At 35.7% G+C, this 21,263-nt stretch overlaps 1 protein-coding gene and 1 long non-coding RNA gene across 3 annotated transcripts; both read left to right on the forward strand.

Moving 5' to 3' along the window:
- The first annotated feature begins 1,158 nt into the window (after positions 1-1,158).
- On the forward strand, positions 1,159-3,760 carry LOC130466316 (uncharacterized). Of its 2 annotated transcripts, none has more exons than XR_008926412.1 (2): positions 1,159-2,336; positions 3,582-3,760. It is a non-coding gene; the product is annotated as an uncharacterized lncRNA (long non-coding RNA). The 2 variants fall into 2 exon arrangements; XR_008926411.1 differs by having other exon boundaries at positions 1,159-2,312.
- Positions 3,761-10,696: 6,936 nt separating this feature from the next.
- Positions 10,697-13,309, forward strand: LOC110776707 (uncharacterized). The gene is made up of 2 exons (XM_056832516.1): positions 10,697-13,071; positions 13,159-13,309. The coding sequence occupies exons 1-2, from the start codon at positions 10,697-10,699 to the stop codon at positions 13,307-13,309; spliced, it is 2,526 nt and encodes an 841-aa protein (XP_056688494.1).
- Positions 13,310-21,263: the final 7,954 nt, after the last annotated feature.

Below are 21,263 nucleotides of genomic sequence, written 5' to 3' on the forward strand. Positions count from 1 at the left end.
TGATTTCTATTTTCTATTTTTCCTTAGATTAGTTTCTCAATAACTCATTTTACTCAAAATTTCTATGCCATTTTCCTTTGTGTTTCATTGTTCTGCTCGTGGACGAGCAAAAGCTGAAGTTTGGGGGCATTTGATGAGTGACATTTATGGCACTCATAGAATAGTAATTTAGGCATTGTTCGAGTCATTTTAATATATTTTTAGGATATTTAGTCTTTATTTTCCTTAATTTCTTATTTTGATAATTTATAACTTATTTTAGTGTAATTAGTATTTTTTTTATTAGTTTATAGGTCTTATTTTCTTAATTTATTTATTTTTCTTTTTTTTGATAATTTATAGTATAATTATTTTTGTTTTCGTTATAATTTTTCCATTTCTTTTTCTATTATTATTATTATTATTATTATTATTATTATTATATTATTATTATTATTATTATCATTATTATTATATTATTATTATCATTATATTATTTAGTAAAGAAGCGATTACACAAAGTTGGATGGGAGCTTAACCACTAATTGGGCTCCGACACCCTTATTCAAAGCAAAACACAAACGATGAAAAAGAAAAGAACGAATATATGTTAGCAGCAGGCGTGTTACTCTGAGCAATCCGTGAGACCCTAGACATGAACTCGGGGGCATCACTCCCTAGTTCTCCAAAGGTGGAGAAAGCAAAAGCGATAAAACCATATCCGTTGCCTATGCATTTCGCTTCATACTTCTTCTTCTTCCTGGCAACAGCATTAGCGACAGCAACCCTAGGAGCAAAAGCATCAACTCCTGGCCCAGTGAATGGAGAGATTATTATTATTATTATTATTATTATTATTATTATTATTATTATAATTATTATTATTATTATTATAATTATTATTATTATAAATCGAATGAAAACAAAGTCAAATAATTTACAAATAGTTAGTGGGAAGCCGAGATACAATTTGGGCCCCCACTCCTCTAGCTATAGCAAAGCCTATCCTGCTGAAAATATAAGCAGCACGAGCCCCAACGTCCTGAGTCCTAGAGAACTTCTTTTTATTATTATTTATTATTGTTATTTATTTTCTTTTTATTTTTGTTTCTCCCCTCGTTTTCTTTTCTATTTATGTAGGTGAGCCTATCAAAGTTCAGGCCGAGTTTAAATAGCCTAGCAAATTGCAATGTTTAGGTGGGCATTTGAGCACAATTCACAACTACCTATCCTACACCACACAATCTATTAACCTACACCATTCATCCCACCTCACCATATTCACAACAACACCATTGCACGCATCAACACAAATCCCAGCCACTGCATCCCACAACTCCCACATCAACCACCTCTACACCACCCCCTCCTTATCCTTCACCACAACAGCTGCTACCTTCTCGCAAGCTGCAACACCATACCACCAACACCAACAACAACCTGTTCGACTCCCTCTCACCACGCAACAAAAAACGCAACCACGAAATAGAGAAAAACAGAGTAATTAAGTTTGGTCGAATAGTATTCAAGTTCGACCAAACCCGAATTTTAGAAAAGTTCCTGACAAGGCCGGGTCCGGCCGAACCCACCGTGTGTTCGCCCAAACCAGAAACGGGTTCGCCCGAACCTCCATTAAAGTTTGATCCAACATTTGAACGCGAAGTTTAGTACGGAATTAATGAAGGTCACGTGCCTTCTTGCCTTGGTTGTTGATGGAAGCTTCGATTTTCCGCCGTACAAAAACTCAACCAATGGCTGCGATTTCTTGTTGATGCTCGATGATGAACAATGAGATGCAATGATGATCTACGGTGATGATTGTGGATAATGATAGACGATGAAGGGGTGATGATGGACGTTGATGAGGCTGGGAGCTGCAACAAAGAGCCGTTGATGATAGATGGATGATGAACGCTGATGATTATCAAACGGAGCAGTGTGAGTTTGGAGGAGGAGCAAACTCGATGAAAATGACGAAGGAAATCAAGTGGGTCTGATTGTTTTGAAAGAAAAGGGATGCTGATTGTGTTTGGGCTTTTGAAAGGAAAAAGCTACGGTGGGCTTTTTGGGTTTTGTTTTGTTTTGTTTTACTCTCTTTTTTTCTTTCTTTTTACTTTCTCCTCTTTTTAATTACTTTTCTTTTCTTTGTTTTATTTTCTTTTATGAATATATTTCTCCCTTTTTTTTCTTCTTATTATTAGTTTTTGGGTATATATACTCCCTTTTCTCTATTTTTTGGGGGATTACCATGTAATAGACTATGACTCGGTCTGTACAAAATACCAGAGTCTGATATGCTAGTAGTTGTTCAATTTCGCAAGGGTGGCTATTCAGTTAGGTTTCTCCCTTCATGTGCAGTTATGTTGCTAGTTTATATTTCATCCCGGAAAGTTGTTGATGAGTGACATTTATGGCACTCATAGAATAGTAATTTAGGCATTGTTCGAGTCATTTTATTATATTTTTAGCATATTTAGTCTTTATTTTCCTTAATTTCATATTTTGATTATTTATAACTTATTTTAGTGTAATTAGTATTTTTTTATTAGTTTTTAGGTCTTATTTTCTTAATTTATTTATTTTTCTTTGTGTTGATAATGATCAAGTTTAATTATTTTAGTATTCGTTATAATTTTTCCATTTCATTTAATCAATGAGATTTTCTTTACTCTTCTCCCTTCATTTATTGTCTTATTCATTGTTTTATATTTTTCTTTGATTAGATTAGTTTCATGTTTAGTTTTATAATTTAATTTTTAAATTAGTTGTTGTTTTGCTTAGTATCATGTTATTAGTTGTTAAAGTCTTTAAATGTAGTGTTTTTATGTTGATTGAGTAGTGTATTGGTTAGGGTTTTGGTGAAAACCTAACCATGATTAATTTGGGTAAATGAGTTTGAATTTGGTGATGTTGCATGATTAAATGATTGTTTGTTTGATCATACTCGAACTTGGTTGTATGCAATTTAGCTACTTGTGTATGACTTTTATTTTGGGTAGTTGACTTTAGGAAAATCGAGGGATCGTGACCTCAGTTGACTATTGTTTGGATTGTGCTTAATCGTGACCTAAGGGTAGTTGTGTGTAGGACGGGAGTTCGCATTTGACTATTCTAAGAATTGATCCAAGGCGGGAGTCATTTAGGGATCTATTTCTAACCAACGCATCATTCAAACTTTGCTTGTGCTTCATCATTCTTAATTGTTGCTTGTATACTTGTTTCATTATTGTTGGTGTTTGATCACATTCCTTGACCATGTTTGTCTTTGGTAGTTAGTTTAGTTTTAGTTAGTTAGTTAGTTGACTTTTTCAACTCGTTCCGACCTAACTTGTTGTTCGATTAGCATAAATTGGCGCACCTTAATCCTTGTGGATTCCGACCCTTGCTTCCCGCTTTACTTGTGTTTAGTGGTTAGTTTAGGTTTTTTTGTTTGATTAGGAGAGACTAGTAACGACCTAGTTTTCCCCTTGGTCAGCTGTGTTGTGTGGTTGTGTTACGTTGTGTGGTTTTCAGCTGTTGTTTTGCATAATTGATCATATAATTTCATTTTAATTACATGCACTAATTTTCCTATTATATTGACTATTATTTTTTGTTTACAGGATGGTAGATGGAAGGAGAATGGTAAATTAAAGGATGGCAAGGACTTAGAAATTCTTTTGGACTGATTTTGGACAAATAAATTAAATACTAGATTTTCGTTATTAGAATGATTGTTATGGATATTTTATTTTCGTAATAAGTAAAACTAATATGAAATAAATGTTTTCTTTTTGTAGTAGTTGGATCTTTTGTTATAATATTTTCATTTTAACGAGCTGCTAAATAAACGTGTATGATATTGTTGCTATAAGCTCACATTAAAGTGCCGCAATAGTTGTATCAAGAAACGCAACTATAGACTCACAAAAAATATCGTAATAGTGTAGCAAGAAACTTTGCTATAGACTCGTATAAAAGTGTTGCAATAGAGGCTTTATTCTGGGCTCTTAACATTAACACGCTTGTTTCTTTTTTCAGCTTTTATTATCCTGTTTTTCTTCGAACAGGGATGGGCATAGGCGGGGTTGTCTAACTTTGGTATTTAACTGTGGATACCTCTTTAGTTGAGAATTAAAAATAACCCAACTATGAAGATTCCCTTTACTATAGATTAACATAATCTTACCTGATGTATTCTAAAATCTGGCATTTTTCACTCTTAGGTTAGAATATTTTCCACTACTGTTTTTCTTAGAGAGAGATTCATTATTCTCAATGACTCTTGCCATTTATTAGCAGGGAGAAGATATTAGCTCCCTGGTTTATGGTATAGGAAACATACAACAGCTTGTAAAAGTGCATTTTTTTTTGTAATTGTAAACTTGCACTTTGCATCACTTTCATGATCTTATCTTCTTTTTATCACTACCTCAAAATTGGCCAAAAGAATCACTAATAAGAAACCTCTTTTGTAAAAGAAAAGGTTTCTTAATTAAAGAAACCTATTATCTTAGAAAAGAGGTTTTTTTAATTGAAATGCAAGAGACCTCTTTTACGAAAAGTGGTCTCTTTTTGTTACTTAAATATTGAAAACAAATAAACAATTTAAATTTTTAAAAATTAGATAAGAAACCTCATCAATAAACCAGTTTCTTCATTTGTTTTTTTTTTGTTTTTTTTTCTTTTAAGTGAAAAGCAAAACCTACGAGTAACAATTTGGAATGCGTTTATTTGGGTGTTATCTGCGATTTTTTTTAGAACTGTGTCTTCGTCACCCTAGCTTCCCTCACTACAAAAAAGAGGTACATATTGAGACGGATTCATTGTGACGGTCTAACAAAGAGTCGCAAGAAAGTTGGGCGCGTGAATATTAATTTGTAAATTGCGACGCTTTAGAGAGCCGCAAAATATTTCGACGTTCTAAAGCGTCGCTATTTACAAAAAAAAGACACGTGTGTTGCGCGTGTTTGTGAGGCAGCAAAACAACTGAATTTTTGGGCAAAAAATCCCGCCTAACTCTCTGCTTTTTTCGCAGAATCCCGCCTAACTCTCAACCCACCTCCCACGTTTCTCTCAACCTCCTCCCACCGACATACCTTGATGCGTTACGAAACTAACCACCCTCGTCAGATTTCCGATGAATTCGTCTCTCTCCTCCTCACCTTCAGCACCGGCCATTAACGAATTCCTTGAATTCCGTCTTCAACCTTTACGTTAGCAAAGTCAAATCTCCCAGTATAAGCTATCTCACTCCTCATCCTATAAATTCATGAAAAATCCCAATTATTGAATTCATAATTCGCCCAACAAATTCAAGATAAATTCATTGCTCTCTCTGGTTTTTAATTGGAGAAATTCAAGCATACTCTGGTTTCTTAATTGCTGCTTCATCCTCGGTGTTGCCGGATATATTCGCCAGGTATTTTTGGTCTGCTTCACGCCTTCACTATTTGATTTTTATCATATAACAATGTTTAGGTTTGATTCACTATTTTAATTTCCGTCATATATTGTTAATTCACGTTTTTTCATGTCAATTTCTAATGTCAATCATATGCCTTTAAGTTTTCCATGTTATATTGCATCCTTAATTCAAGAAAAAAACTAGAATGGGTCTTCTTAGTTTCTGTGATTTTCTATATACCGCTTACAGAGTGTTTGCTATTTCATTTATTTTAGTTTTCAATTGCAGATAGTTGGTAATTTGGACGATAGTTGGAAAGTGGTGAACGTCTGACTTCTTCTTCCGTGTTGTTACTACTGTAGCTAGGTATTGTCTATCTATTTCTAATTTTGTGCGGTATCTTTCTTGAATTACTTTGTACTTTTGTGATTCCATAGTTTTAAATTTGCAACTTTTAGTTGGCCTAGAATCTTTGAAATTTGGATACATGGCAATGCTTTGTATAAAGACACACAGACATTTATTGAGATTTAGGTGATAATCTCTGACCAAGATATCTGGTACTTAGTATGAAAAATCTGTTGTCAATCTTTAAGACACCTAGCTGTACTTGGTTAGTTTAGGTTGTCTTTAGTGAGAAACTCGGTGCATCAAATGTGCATGTTGTGACCTTAGAGAGGCCTTTTCTCTTCTTTGATTTCTTCATTAGTGTTTCTATGATTTAATGAATGACATACTTGTTAAAAGTAGTAATAGTTAAAAGTAGTAATAGAAACAGAGGCTAATTAATATGGCACTTCTATATTAGTTCTATATGACAGCTTTCCTGATGATTAGTATCCAGATGCCGAAGTGGTTGCCATCTTGTTGATTAATCTGTATATATATTGAGCTTACTAGCTTTAAAACTCAGAGTTGTTATGATTAATCTATATATATATGTTGAGCTTACGTAACTTATATGACACCAAGACGGTCTTTTGCGTAAGACCGCCTTTATAAAAGTTTGTATTTTCCTTTGTTAAATCAACCACACTCCAAAATACATTGACAACAAGATGCTAAGTAAAAGCCACTCTCTGGAAATGGTAGTAGCATGGTAAATTTTATTACATATTTACTCTACTCATAGTTTCCAACAGCTCATCATGTTACTTTAGAAGAGTTGTTTTCTTTTTTGTTCTAGTAGGGCCGTAGGGGTAAGTTAATATAGCAGTGAAACCAAACAAGCAATCCATACATATGGATATTCCAGTCCATTCTTTCCCTTTTGAAGACGGTGATACAGCTTCCAAGCAATTTATAGTACTAGAATGAGATTTTTCAGCTTAATCATTGAGCTACGCCACCATTTAGGCAAACATAACTCGTAGAAAACTAAAAACTAGGGGAAGGAATTGGAGCTAACTGTTCAGTTGCATCCCATAACTCAATCCTCGTTAAAAATGAAAAGAGGTAAGTGTGACAGACTTACCTCGGGGGCCATATAACCAAGTGTTCCTGTCTCTCCAGTCATGTCACTAGGATTTGACGCCTCTACACGGGCTACATCAAAATCTGATATTTTCAGAGTCCTAGTTTTATCTAGTACCATGTTCTCTGTCTTTACATCTCTATGAACAATCTTCTTAGAATGGAGATAGCTCAGCCTGTTGAAAACACAACATATTAGGTTGGATGAGTTTGCAAAATTATTTGTCGCTATAGAACTTATACTAATTATTTGAACCCTTTCACTTAGCATTTTCTACTGTTATCTATAACTTCTTTTGAGGCTACACTGTTTTCTGTGACTGATTATGTGAAATGTGTGACCGATGGACTGACTGTAAGTAGAAAAGAACTGAACAAACTTTGCACAAAACAGAACTGAGCTTTACAAAGCAGAACTTAGTATTAGGTGACTGATAAGCTCATTGTCTGTCTGTCATCGTTATGTTAAGCTACTGCATGCTTTCTATATGTCATAACTGTAGTATTAGGTAGTGGCAGTGTATCGCAGTGTTAAATATCTTATCTTATCAGCACTTTGCTTATCTTTATTATAAATTTCTTTGCCTTTCCCTACTTTAGTTGGCACCAAATATAGGTTTGACTACCAGTTGTATGGAGTAAGGAATAAACCTATGCAGTAAGCACCCTAATCTGAATATATGCAGTTCAAAACACAGAGAAGTGAGAGTAGCTTTGAACTATAGCTTAACTGAGTTAAGGGATAGAAGATCCGGTTTTGATTTTTGAACTGTCATAGCTGGGATGATAAACTCAGATAACCATTTCTGAGTTTCTATCATCCGGTTTTGAACTGTCATAGCTAACCAAATATTATCTTATCAGCACTAGCTTATTGTTTATCTGAGTTTATCATGCCAAGTTGAGAATAGCTTTGAACTATAGCTTATCATCCGGTATTATTTATCTGAGTTTGCAAAATTATTTGTCACTCTACAAAGATCAAGCGCTAACTGGTGGACAACCTTAAAAGCTAGCTTCTTCCTTCGATTATCAATGAGGTATTTCTTTAGGGCACCTCTAGGAAGATATTCCACAACAACACATCAGATATTACTAGGGATGCTAATTAGGCCACTTTCTGTTTGTATTTGTAGTCATGAGGCCCCCATCTTTGCCCCAATAAACTGCAGCATGCATAAATTGTTTTTATGACTACAAGCTTTGATAATGACATATCAGTTAGTTTCAACATGTATCGAGTTAAAAGTAACAGTAGCAAATTTTTGAGATGGATAGTTTGGCTACACTTTAGGTTCTATTGTTAGAAAGAAAGACATTGTATTCTTCTGTTGAATTATTTTGAACTTGCTAGTAAGGGTTTATGGTAAAGAGTCGTTACCTAGATTTTTTTAGTGCTTCTCTATAGAGCTGTTTAGAGTATTTTTGATTACATACCTGAACTTTTTATCTCTATTGATTTTAGAAAATAGATCATGCATTACATGACAATAGATCAGTCCTAGGCTATTTACGACATAGAAAATAGATCAGTCCTGCTCTCATCAATCCTGATCAGATCAGTCCTGATCGGGTCATTCCTGATCAAATCAGTCCTGATCAGTCCTTACTGATCCATCCTGATCAGTTCTGATCAGTTCACTTCTTCTCCTGATTTGTGTTGGTGTTGTTTAGGTTTAATTACTTTATCCCACACATAAATAATGTAATTGGAATTGGAAAACATCCCAATTTATGTTGGTGTTGCTAATATAACTATCGAACCTTAACTATATACATCATGTGTTGCGCATAACCGGGAAAAAATGGGAAACATTAACAGAAAAAGTTTTAGAGGTTATGCAATTGCACCGGATAGGAGTGTTTCACTAAATCAGTTCAAGCTCAATCATGAGATTATCGTTCTATTTGAATAACTCTATTCTTAACAAATTAATAGAATCTAATCCAAAATTGTGATTACTATTCTTATTTCATTATTCAAACGAACACTAGCTAAGAGCTTAAGAAGTGGAGTAATACATACTGATTGCTACGGTGTACAAGTTATAAATAATTGATCGTGGAATTGATGAGTCATAATAGAAGAGTAATCTATAATGACTAATATTTAGATTAGACATAACAAGGTAGGATTAATATTATTATAAAACTTTTGGGAGTCTCTTTAATTATGTGTTGTGTTCTGTCAACTTCCTTGAATATGAGATAATATGGCTTCTTAATACGGAGTATGGTGATCACTTTTGAGTAATAAATGGAATAGCTAGCTTTCTATGGACTGTGACACTTGCACTCTCAGACGACATAGAAAATAGATCAGTCCTGATCAGATCAGTTCTGAACAGTCCTTACTGATCAATCCTGATCAGTCCTGATCAGTCCTGATCAGTTCACTTCTGATCAGTTCACTTCTGATCAGTTCACTTCTGATCAGTTCACTTCTGATCACTTCACTTCTGATCAGTTCACTTCTTCTCCTGTCCCTCTGCGTTCACCACTATCTCCTTTCTCTCTCCTCTGGTATTTTTGTCGCCCCACAATAACGACTTTCGTAAACTCAATTGCTTGATCCCCTTATCGCGGAGTAGATTGCAGATAATATTTGCTTTTACTTTCCATGTAGAAAAAACTCCCTTCTTTGACCTGCGCTTAGCACATTGCTTCCGTACATTTGTTCATTTTCATGGAGCATTCATGGTCATGAATTGATATGTTTATAGTGTTTTCTGTTTAAGTTGATAACTTCATCTACTATATTTTTTAGATTTTAAATTCCTGATAATGTTGTTGTCCTTATATTTTGACCATAATTTATCAACATTATCAGGTTTCGCCGACCACACCGGTTCAAGGTTTCCTGTGATTCTTTAGCGTTGTTTGTAGGTTCGTGCATCAGTTCGTGCGTTGCTACACCGGTTCAAGGTTTCCTGCGAGTCTTTAGCGTTGTTCGTAGGTTCGTGCATCGGTTCGTGCGTTGCATCTGCTCTTTGATACTAGAGGTATGTATACTATAAAGTCCCTTTTAGGTTTTTTATTGGACAATTGTTATTTCCCTAATTTTGTATGGACAAGGGTGGGCTACAACTCTACAAGTTAGGTTTGTTAAGTGTTAGAATATAATTTCCGTGGCTTTACATTTCCTCGATGTCCAATATATATACAATGAGCATATACCGACGTTTATTGTGCTATCATAACTTACGTCAATCATGCAAAAGTTGGATCTTTCTATTGTATTCCTGTTGATTTAATTTCAAATTTTTTGATATAATAGCTTCAAATTTGTAAGTACGTATTTTTGTTAGCTTTGGCATTTTGTGTTGGTATTGTTTGTCTAATTACATTATCCCCACTACATAATTTTGCTTAGCTTAATTACATTTAATCCAAGAAATTTTACCATAATTTCTGATTATGTGATGCCACGTTACTTAAGGTACTCTTACTCTTTTTAAAAAATGGATTTATATTGTTGTCTTCGTGTGAAGTTGAAAGTATCACCTTGTGCGCTAAAATCACATGCATTATTTTCCTTGCGAATTCATGTGAAGTTGAAAGTATGATCTTGTACGCAAAAAGAAAATATAATATGGAAGTGATAGAGGGTAATAACTTTTAGAAGATGAAGATAGATCACAAATATTAGTCACTAAGGAAGAATGATTAAACAAAAAGCCATAAGTTATGGTATGAATTAAGAAGAGTTGTGTACGGAGGTGTTATGTGACTTAAATTAATCTCGTGTGATATATCAAGGTTCTAAGAATGATCATAATATTTTAATAAGTACATATAAAAATTTCCTATTCTGCGACCGACGTATATTACTAATTACTCAACTAATTTCGTATAGATATGGATAAAAGTTGGATCGATCTACCCACTGGTCATCGTGAATATATCGACGGTTGTATGGAATTTATTGAGTTTGCCAAGCAAGATCTAGTCGAAGGAAAAATTAGATGTCCATGTAAGAACTGTAAGGTAGAGAAATGGTTCTCCGTAAATGAAGTGGAGAGGCATATTTTGTTTAAGGGATTTTATAAGCCATATAAGGATTGGATTTTTCATGGTAAAGGGGATACGTTTCAGCGTATGTTTGAGAGTGATGGAGGGATTACTAGTGAAGGATCCCTTGATAACCAAAGTGGGTTTGTAGGTCGAGATAATATGGGAGGGCTATTAAGATCAGCATTTAGTGTTAATATGCCTCCCAATTGCCCAAATTTAGAAGCACGAGAGGATGATGAATGGATTGAGGAGCCCGTGGCCTATGACACAGATGTAGAATATGATTATTCTACAATGGAAGAAGATGTGACATATAAGAAGTTGCTTGAAGCTTCTGAGGAGAAATTGTACGAGGGGTGTATCGATTTTTCAAAGTTATCTTTTCTGTTACACTTGTTTCACTTGAAGTGTATGAATCACTGGTCCATAGAATCTTTCAATATGTTGTTGAAGCTAATTCTAGATGCATTTCCTCAAATACTTGATTTTCCCTCTTCTTATTATTACAGTAAGAAAATGATAAAAGACTTGGGCCTTGGGTATGAAAAGATTGATGCTTGTCCGAATAATTGCATGTTGTATTGGGGTGAATTTTTAAAGAAAGACAAGTGTCATGTTTGTGGTACATCGAGGTGGAAGAAAACTAAGGATAGGGGCAACGTTGTAAGTGATCAAGGTACGGATACTTGTAAGAAAGGTGTGCCAGCTAAGGTAATGCGATATTTCCCTCTTATACCGAGACTAAAAAGAATCTACATGTCATCAGAAACAGCAGAAGATATGAGATGGCATGATACAGAGCGATTGGGTGAAGATGATAAGAAGATTTTAAGGCATCCTTCAGATGGCTTAGCATGGAAGGCATTTGATGAGCGTCACAGTGATTTTGCATTAGACCCTCGTAGTGTTCGATTAGGTCTTGCGAGTGATGGTTTTAATCCTTACCGTTTAATGAACACCACTTATAGTACGTGGCCAGTGATGTTGATTCCTTATAATCTTCCACCATGGTTATGTATGAAACCGTCTTCTTTCATTCTGTCCATGCTTATTCCTGGAAAATCAAGTCCCGGAAATGATATTGACGTGTATCTGCAGCCATTAGTGCATGAATTGAAATTGCTGTGGACAGGGGTTGAAGCTTTTGATGCTTTTGCCGGAGAGAAATTTAATTTGCGTGCGGCTTTGCTTTGGACTATTAATGACTTTCCCGGCTATGCAATGCTCTCTGGTTTGAGCACAAAAGGTTACAATGCATGTCCTATATGCTTAGATTCCACGCCTTCTGATAGATTTGGGAGCAAGATTTGCTATTGTAGCTATAGAAAATGGTTACCTGCAGATTACCCATATCGATGTCAAGGTGACAAGTTTTGTGAGAAGTTTGGAACTAATGAGTGGGGTAAAGCCCCATCTCGTCCTAGCGGCACTGATATATTGAGGCAGCAAGAAAAGGTGAAGCATGTTTACGGAAAGTCGAAGGCACCACCGAAAAAGAGGCAAAGAGGACACGATGATGACGATGATGTCCAAGATGAAAGTGACTTTGGTACCAAGAGAAGCATATTCTTTGATTTGGTGTATTGGGAGCATAATCTTCTAAGGCATAATTTAGATGTGATGCACATTGAGAAAAACGTGTCTGAGAATAATTTGGGAACTCTTCTTAGTATGGATAAGAGTAGAGATAGTAGGAATGATCGAGAAGCCCTTGAAGCATGGAGAATAAAGTCTCACCTTTGGCTGAGTACCAATCCTAACGGAGGTGAATGCATGCCTCCGGCTTCCTATTCTATGTCTACGGAGGAGAAGGAGAGGTTCCTAAATGTTTTGCAGAAAATTAAAGTTCCTGATGGATATGGATCCAACCTTTCTAGTTGTGTGAATATGAAGCAAAGGAAGTTGATTAACCTCAAAAGTCATGACAACCATGTTCTAATGCAGGATATCCTTCCCGTTGCCTTAAGGGCCTCTAAAGCTACAATAGTAATTGACTTGTTGGCTAGATTGTCTTCCTTTTTCAAGAAATTGTGCTCTACTACTATTGATCCAGATGATTTAGATGGTCTTCAAAATGAAATTATTTTAACTCTTTGTGAGTTGGAAAAGGAGTTTCTGCCTTCATTTTTCACAATCATGGTCCATTTGTTGATTCACTTAGTGGAGGAGGTTAAACTTGGTGGACCAGTGCAATACAGATGGATGTATCCCATTGAAAGGTTAATATCTTACACGTCTAAATTATATTCTTTTTATTTAATATTTCACATTTATCATATATTAAGTACAAATGTTTTATTTGAAAGGTACTTGTCCCATTTGAAATCACATGTAACCAATAAAGCCCAACCTGAAGGATCTATTGCAGAAGGCTTCCTTTTAGAGGAGACAATTAGGTTTTGTTCGAGATATCTTCAAGGTGTTAAGACCATCTTCAACATACCTAAAAGGATATGATGGATGATGACATTCCAAATCCCAATGATTACTTGTTTAATTCCGGTGGTCGAGTTATTGGGAAGGAGGTCAGCATTCGCCTTGATGACAAAAGCTTAAAACAAGCTCATCGCTACATTTTGCTTCACTCTGATGAGATAAAAGGGGATCTGGAGTAAGTATTATGTTGGTTTTCTTTTGAATTATCAATTGTTATAATAGATGATTTTTAATTTTGTTCTTCTTCCATGAAGTGAATTTTTAACCGAGAAACGTGAAATGAACTTACAAAATCCTGTCACGGAGAGTGATGAAAGTAACTGGATCATCAATGAATTTGGAGGGTGGCTGCAAAATAAGGTTACTTAAGTTCTTTTAATGTGAATACATACTTCTTTTAAAAAAAATGTATTTGATTTAATGATGTATCATCGTAGGTACATTACATAGATGCAACCACCGAAGATGGGAAACTAAGAAAATCTTTGGCGGGTGGTTTGCATTCTTATGGTAGAAAATTAAAAGGATACATAATCAATGGATACAAATTCCTTTCCACGGATCGCGATTCTCGTCTTTTGACACAAAATTCTGGAATTATGGTCGAAGCGGATGGAGATGCCTACTATGGAAAAGTGAAAGATATCTATGAATTAGATTATTACGGAGATTACAAAGTTGTATTGTTTCGTTGTGATTGGGTAGACATTCATAGGGGTGTAAAAGCATATCCAAATGGCGGAGTATGTGTCAATTTCTCTAAATTGATGCATTCTGGACGATTGTTGCAAGATGATCCATTTGTATTCTCATCTCAAGCAAAACAAGTTTTTTACATAGAAGATGAGATACAAAAGGGATGGTTGCATGTTGTTAAGAACAAGCCTAGAGATGTGTTTGATTTAGGGGATTCTTTACTAGTAGAGGAAGAGGGTGGGACCAATTGATCATGCTTATTTTTTATTGTTTTGCTTTGGATTTGTATTTGTTCATGACGTTGTGAGTCATATTGTTTAATCTGGTTGAATAATGAGTTATATACTTAATCTATACTCACTTATTTTATTGTCTACTAATGTCCAAGTACCCTACTACTAGTTTCTTTGATGGTGATACATATATTATTATACCGTTATTCCGTGAAAAGGGGGCAATTTATCTTTATTTTTTGTGATTTCCCCCTTTTGTATTTGATTTGGTTCATTGTTGTTGCAGTGTTGTTGTTGCTTTTCTTCTTTTTTGTTGCGCCTGTGGTACACAAGAAAATGTGTGTCAGGGGTGGGTTTGTCCATTATAACTAAACAATAAGGTTTATTGGGAAAAGATTGATTCTTGTTTGTATGCATCTGTCTTGGTTCTGAAAGTTTTACCCCCCCTTGACAAAGCGTATCTGTCAGAGTTGCCAAAATATCATGCCTGGCTATCTAAGGAGAACCACACAGACAAACCGGTTTGAATCTGTAAGATTAGTGAAATGCTGTGAGTTAATCATGAAATGACTCCAATGTAAAATATTGCTAAAAACAATTCACTAGATTTCATTGTTTATAACAGTAAACATCACTCCAGTAGTTTCCAATATTACACAAGTATCAACACGTTACCTCTTTACTTCTTTATTTATGTTTCTGTCTGTTTCGAATTCTGCAATTCAGGCTTGATTCTCCCTTAGATGTTTGTGTTCTGCATTCATGTTAACAATTAACAATGTGCATCCACCTCTTCAAAGCTGTCATTTACTACTATACTAAGCTGCTGGATCACCCATTGGATCCTCTTTCTATGTCTTTTGACTTTGAGAATCATATGTGACCACCGACTTTATATAATTATAGCTAGCTTTTCTCAAGCTTCTCTAAGCTCATTTGTATTGTAATATTGATCCTTTTATCGCCTGTTTTCTCTCCTATGGAATGTATAACTCTCTTGATAATCATTTTCTTAAAACTACAGGCTCAGGATATTACTGATTTAGGCTCTCTGAATCAAGCAGCAAAGATCTTTATTCCAGGTATGGTTACCCTCCTTTCTTTTCAAAACAGAATGGGGAATAACTAATAAGGTAGCCAAATCATTTTGTTAATACATGTCAGACATGCAGCTGTTGCTTGATGTTGTTTTGCTGGTTCACAGCTTCATGATTTGTTTGATGACTTGTTTTAGATTGTTCTTTAGCTTTTGCCTGGTGCCATGATAATATAAAAATTGAGAGTTTTCACTGTAGTCTGAATCTCAGAAAAGGAGGGTGTAGCAGGTTCATCTTGCCCTTTCCCTCATAACTGTAGAGCAAAAGTGTAGTAAATGAGTGTAGGCCAACTAAAATATTGCTTATAACTTCAGTCTAAACTACACCCAAAAAAAAGGAAGTGTGCCAGCTATGAGATCATCTCTTTGATCCATCAGAACTGAAAAAATTGTTTTTTGGCAACTGACAATAAGCTAGCTAGCAGATTTCTCAACCAAAACAGTTAAAATCAGAAATTGAGAAAGTACCTTGAGCTTCTTTTCTATATAGCGTGCATAGTCAGTCCACAAATCACTAGATATAGGAAACTCAGTGATAGCACGTTCATATAGAATCTGAACACGCGCAGGGTCACCTGCAGATTCTTCAAATTTCAAGTATCTCTGCAGAAACATGAAACAAAATACATGTTAAAACCAATAAAGGGATAATTTGAGTTCAAGGGAGATAAACAAAATTCTTGCTACCCTCATTATCTTGATAGCTTCTTGTTCGTGCACCCAAAGATGTGAGATCAATCCCTCCAAATGCCATCCATCACCCTCCTCATTCCACCAAGCTGCTACACACTCATTCGCATCCACATTCGTAGGGGCCATAGTGCTAATTCGACCTCCAGGGAGATTTGGTAGCCACCTGGAGGTTGGTTGTTTCCATAGTGCTAATATCTTCACTTTCTGATAATATCTTCAGTGCGTTTCCGTTAGTTGTTTCCTTTCTGGTTTGCCTACTCTATCTTGTTTCGTGCTTATGCTTGTAATGTGACAGGTTATAGTGAAACTTAATAAAGGGATGAACGGAGCAAAAGGCCTTCCAATATAAAGTTTTCAAGTTCCTTGAAGGTTTCAGACTTTTGAGTCTATGACTTGTATATTCTAGACTCTAGATCACTCGTGAGCTAACGACCAATTAGAGCCAGGATGAATTTCTTTTTCTCAATCAGATTTGCACTTTGCTTCTATATTTACTGAGTTTTCTGCTCATTGTAATTCTTGTTTATGTGAAAATGTTAAACTGATTTAACGTGTATGATTGTCACTTTGAGTGAATACCTATTATCCTATTTAGTGATTCATTCTTGTAGCAATTGAGTTGGTTTAATGACCTTTTTATTCATGGCTGATTGTGTTTCTTACTTTCTGAGCAGGAACTAAAATATGAGTTACAGGACTAAAAGAACATTGGTAGCTATTGACGAAGGGTCGAGCATTGCTGCATCTAAGTCCCCAAAATCTTCTGATCCATCCACCCAAAACTGGGGACCGTTCAGTCCTCCAACACTTGGAGTGTCACAGACATTTGGGACGATATCACAACCCATTAAGAAACCAATAGCTGCTAAAAAAACCATGGTTGCACCACAATCATCCTTGCCTCGGCCTACTTCCATGGTTTCAAAGCCACAACTGAAGGCATTATCAAAACCATCCTTTACCCAGACAAAACCATCCTTTAACCCATTACAACAACCAATTCCGCCCACTCTTACAGGAACAACACAAAGTAGATGGTATAAAGGACCTACGTTTCCCAATATGACTGAAATTGCAACACAAAAAGCGTCAACACCGAATCCACACCAGCCTACTATGCAGCCTGTGTTGCAGCCTTTCAAAGCTACCTTGCAGCCTTCTTTGCAGCCTTTCAAAGCTTCCCAACAGCCTCAAACAGCTACCAATCAGCCTCAAAAAGCTACCCATCAGCTTCACAAAGCTACACAACAGCCTCAAAAAGCTACACAACAGCCGGTATCTTCTTTTACAAGTGTCAAACCATATTTAGAGAAAAGAGCATTTGTTGCACCTTTAAAAGCAACAAAACATGTGATGTCACAATATCCTACACCACCAGACACCATGGCAATGAAAAAGAGAACCGGGAAGCAAGAAGGTCAGTTGCCTCCAACATACATGCATGTGAGTGAGAATGCATTTCAACCTCTGCGATCTCCTCCATCCAATCAGGTTGAGAGTGAAGTTATGCCAAACTACAACTGGGACGAATTTGAAGAATCGGCTTCTGAGAGTGAAAATGAATTTGATCAAGGAGAAGGAAGTGATACTGCTGTGAAGAAAGCAACACTTCGACATCGAATCATTATTCCAAATTGGCCAGAATCGAGGGAGTTTGATGAGAAGGTGGAGGCTATAGCTATAGGTAAACATGTCTCTACATCAAATATGCAAACTGTAAATTATCAATCTTGGTGATTTTTTAGTCTGATTTAGCTCCTGTAACAGATGCTGATGGAATACGACATCTGGTAAAGGGACCAGTTCTGCCTCGAGACGTTTGGCATGATGCAAAGGGGTTCAGATACATTTTCAAGCTCAATGAATTCAACCAACCTATTCGAAAAGGTGGGAAGATCCTTGTGAGCTTCCTTGGAGATATTGCAAAAAATGATTCACTTTGTCTAGTGGGAGTCCCAAGTTGGCGTGCTGTGAACAATCAGTTAAAAACTAATGTTGTTACAATGATTCGGGTATGTGGATTTATTATTCTTAAAACTTATGTTAATTGTAGTTTTATTTTAGCTTGGTTAACTGTGTAAGTAGCTTTAAATTTATTCTGTTTCCATCTGTGTTCATCAATCAGTTGCCCGTTTTTCAGGTTTTTATTTGGTCATGGGGGTTCCGACCCCGGGTTAAGTTTCTGCAGAATCACTAAGTTCACCTAGCTAGTTCTAATTAGATCAGTGCTGATCAGATCAGACAGATCATATCAGTCTGATCTGATCTGATCAGAACTAGCTAGGCAAATTATTTTGTTAACACTGGTTTGCACCATAATCATCCATGCTTGAGTATTGAATTTTTCTTTCTACTTTACTGTTTACTAATGTGGCGTAACTTAATTTTTCCTTTTTTTTTTGAAGAAACATTTTGTGTTACCTGATGGACCTCTAGTTAACAAGGCACTAGTGATGCGTATTGACAAACCATGGAACAATCATCGATACAAATTGAAGAAGGATTTTTTCGATCCAGTGAATAAATCTCGAGAAGAGAACTACGCCAACGTGCCTGATGGAGTGTCCACTAGGAGTTGGACGGAATTGGTAGATTATTGGCTTTTACAAGAGGCCATGGTTTGTGACCCCAAAATATCCTAAATTTAGTAAGTTTTATTTGTTTCACCTATATATGCTAACATTGGTTTCATGAAACTAGGAAAAATATGAAATGGGAAAAAATGCTCGAGCTTTACAAGGCAATAAGCACAACAGTGGTGCTACAAGCTTTGCTAATCGAAGAGTTGATATGGTATGCTTTTCAACCTAGCTATTTGGTTTGTAGCATTTCAATTGCTATAGGTGCTAAGTCTAAAATTCATAAACAAATAAGAGTGATATAAAAGTCTAAAATTCATAAACAAATAAGAGTAATATTTACTCGTATATGCATATCTAATCTCACACATAAGGACATTCTTTAGTTTTCTAATGTTAAAGTAGAGAAATGCAGAAAAGTTGGCTATGCGGGCAAATGGAATTGAAAGCAGCAGCTGGGAAAATCTTCCTACTTTCCGTTTCTGTTATAAACCATGTTGCAGAAGTATACATTATGTGAATCTTCAAACGTTTTGGAGATAGTTGTCCTAGATTCTCATGAACTTAGAGCTTTTAGGATCAGGAAACGGGGTTACCTGACACTATTACTGTCAAATAGAGTCAACTTTTAACAAGAACTAAGAAGTATGATTCTGGAGGGTGGTCTGGGGATGGGAGCGGGTGTGCGTGGCTACTCCAAGTTTAAAGTAGAAAACATCAGAAAGCAGAGGCAATGAAGTCCATCTGCAGTGCATGAAGCTGCAAAAACTATTCAACTTAAACAACAAAGGCAGTATTTCATTCTTCCTGCGAGCAGTAATAGGGTGATGAACCACTGATTTAACAGGATCAAATGCTGGTTGTGATATCTCAAGTCCTTCACTTCTAATAATGTTGATGTACCTGCAAACAAGTTTGCAAAAACTTATTTACCTAATATCTTAATAACTAGAACTAATATTTGCCACTTGTTACAGAAACAAAACAAACTGAATACAGGTATAAAGCAACTATTGGCTGATATTTCTTCTGTTTATTATCTTCCCTGCATCTACAAGGAAACGTACTCCTGAATTCCCCTTAGCCCGACACAATTAGCAGAGAGCTTGCTGATGTCACTGCCTCTGTTGCCGACTCTGTCACCCCTTGCAAAGTGGCAATGCACCCAGCAACCCTACTATGGGGATAACAACTCAAAGTGTTAAACAAATATAGTGATAGTCGGTTTAAGAACTTCAAAATTTCAGTTTTCAATTTTTTTTTTCCTGAAATTGCAGAAAGAGAAGAAAGGAGAGTTTAGCGAATTGGCATTTTTTAAATCAGTTTACGCCAAAGAAGATGAAAGCTTTAAATAGGGCACACTTCCTCATCAATTTGTGGTATCATTGCATTGAGCTAATTCTATAAATCAATCTTGTCTCTTGAAGTCTATTTATTTTTTTCTTTACTTGTACATAGTATTCTTGGTTAATAGATTTTGAGTGATCTTTTCATATTATATAACAGGAGGATGCCAACAAAAAGGTCCAAGAAAATCTTGCGAGTTCCTCTTCTTCAAAGCCCGTAATTGAAATTGAGAATGCAGTCTTTAATGAGCTCATGTATAAAGGTGAAGTACCTAAACGTCCTCTGAATTATGGATTTGGAGTGAAGCAAAGCGACATCTTTGGAGTGGAAGGTTTGCTGAGGAAAGAAGGGTCAAGCTATGTTAACAACAATGCTATGGAAGTGGAGAACATGAAAGGTGAAATATCAGTTGTCAAGAAGCTAAATGAGGACCTTGCGCAACAAAATCAAGTTCTGAACACCAAGTTTGAAGGAACAACACAATCATTTAAAATGATTGCTTCTTTTTTGGGACAAGTTTTGAAGGAAGTACGCAAAGGGAATGTTTCATCGAACCTTTTAGATGGTGCGGAATTGAGCATCATGTATCATTACCTGAAATGTGGCATATCTAATTTACATATTAAAATGCTTTTTGTAGATTACTGATGATTCTGGTGGCAATGGTGATAACCAGGCCGAGAAATGAGACTTTGACACTATTGCCAAATGCAAGGTAATTTCATAAGGAATTAATTAACTGCATTTCATGCTTTATAGATAAACTTATAGCTGAAACAAGCTTTATAGTTGTCGATTACTTATGGATGATGGTGAGATTAGAAGGTAGATGCTTAGATTTAGTATTATCATAATAAGGTATTATGTTGATATTAGCTGAAACTTTGAGAATTATCTTTAGGCTGGTAGGATATGACGATATGCACACTAATCGATCCTAGATTCTAGCTCAAAACTCCGCGATGTAATCCATGACCATTACCTTCTCATCAGCAGGTGAAAATATAAGCTTGAACAGAACTGGTCTGAACAGACTGATCATAACATAACTGATCTAAACAAAACTGGTCAGAACATAACTGATCTAAACAGAACTGGTCAGAACATAACTAACTGATCAGAACAGAACTGATCTAAACAAAACTGGTTAGAACAGAACTGATCTTATAAAAAATAATCAGAACTGGTCTGATCAGTTCTGTTCTGATCAGTTCTTTTCTAACTTGGCCGTTGTATACTTTTGAGAAGTAATTATGAAAAATTAGTCGAGTTTGTAAAGAATACTTGGATGGCCATTTCCTGGTTCTTCTATCACCGAATTTCTTAGATCT

Source organism: Spinacia oleracea, chromosome 1 (genome assembly GCF_020520425.1).
Source record: "Spinacia oleracea cultivar Varoflay chromosome 1, BTI_SOV_V1, whole genome shotgun sequence".
Classification (NCBI taxonomy): Eukaryota; Viridiplantae; Streptophyta; class Magnoliopsida; order Caryophyllales; family Amaranthaceae; genus Spinacia; species Spinacia oleracea.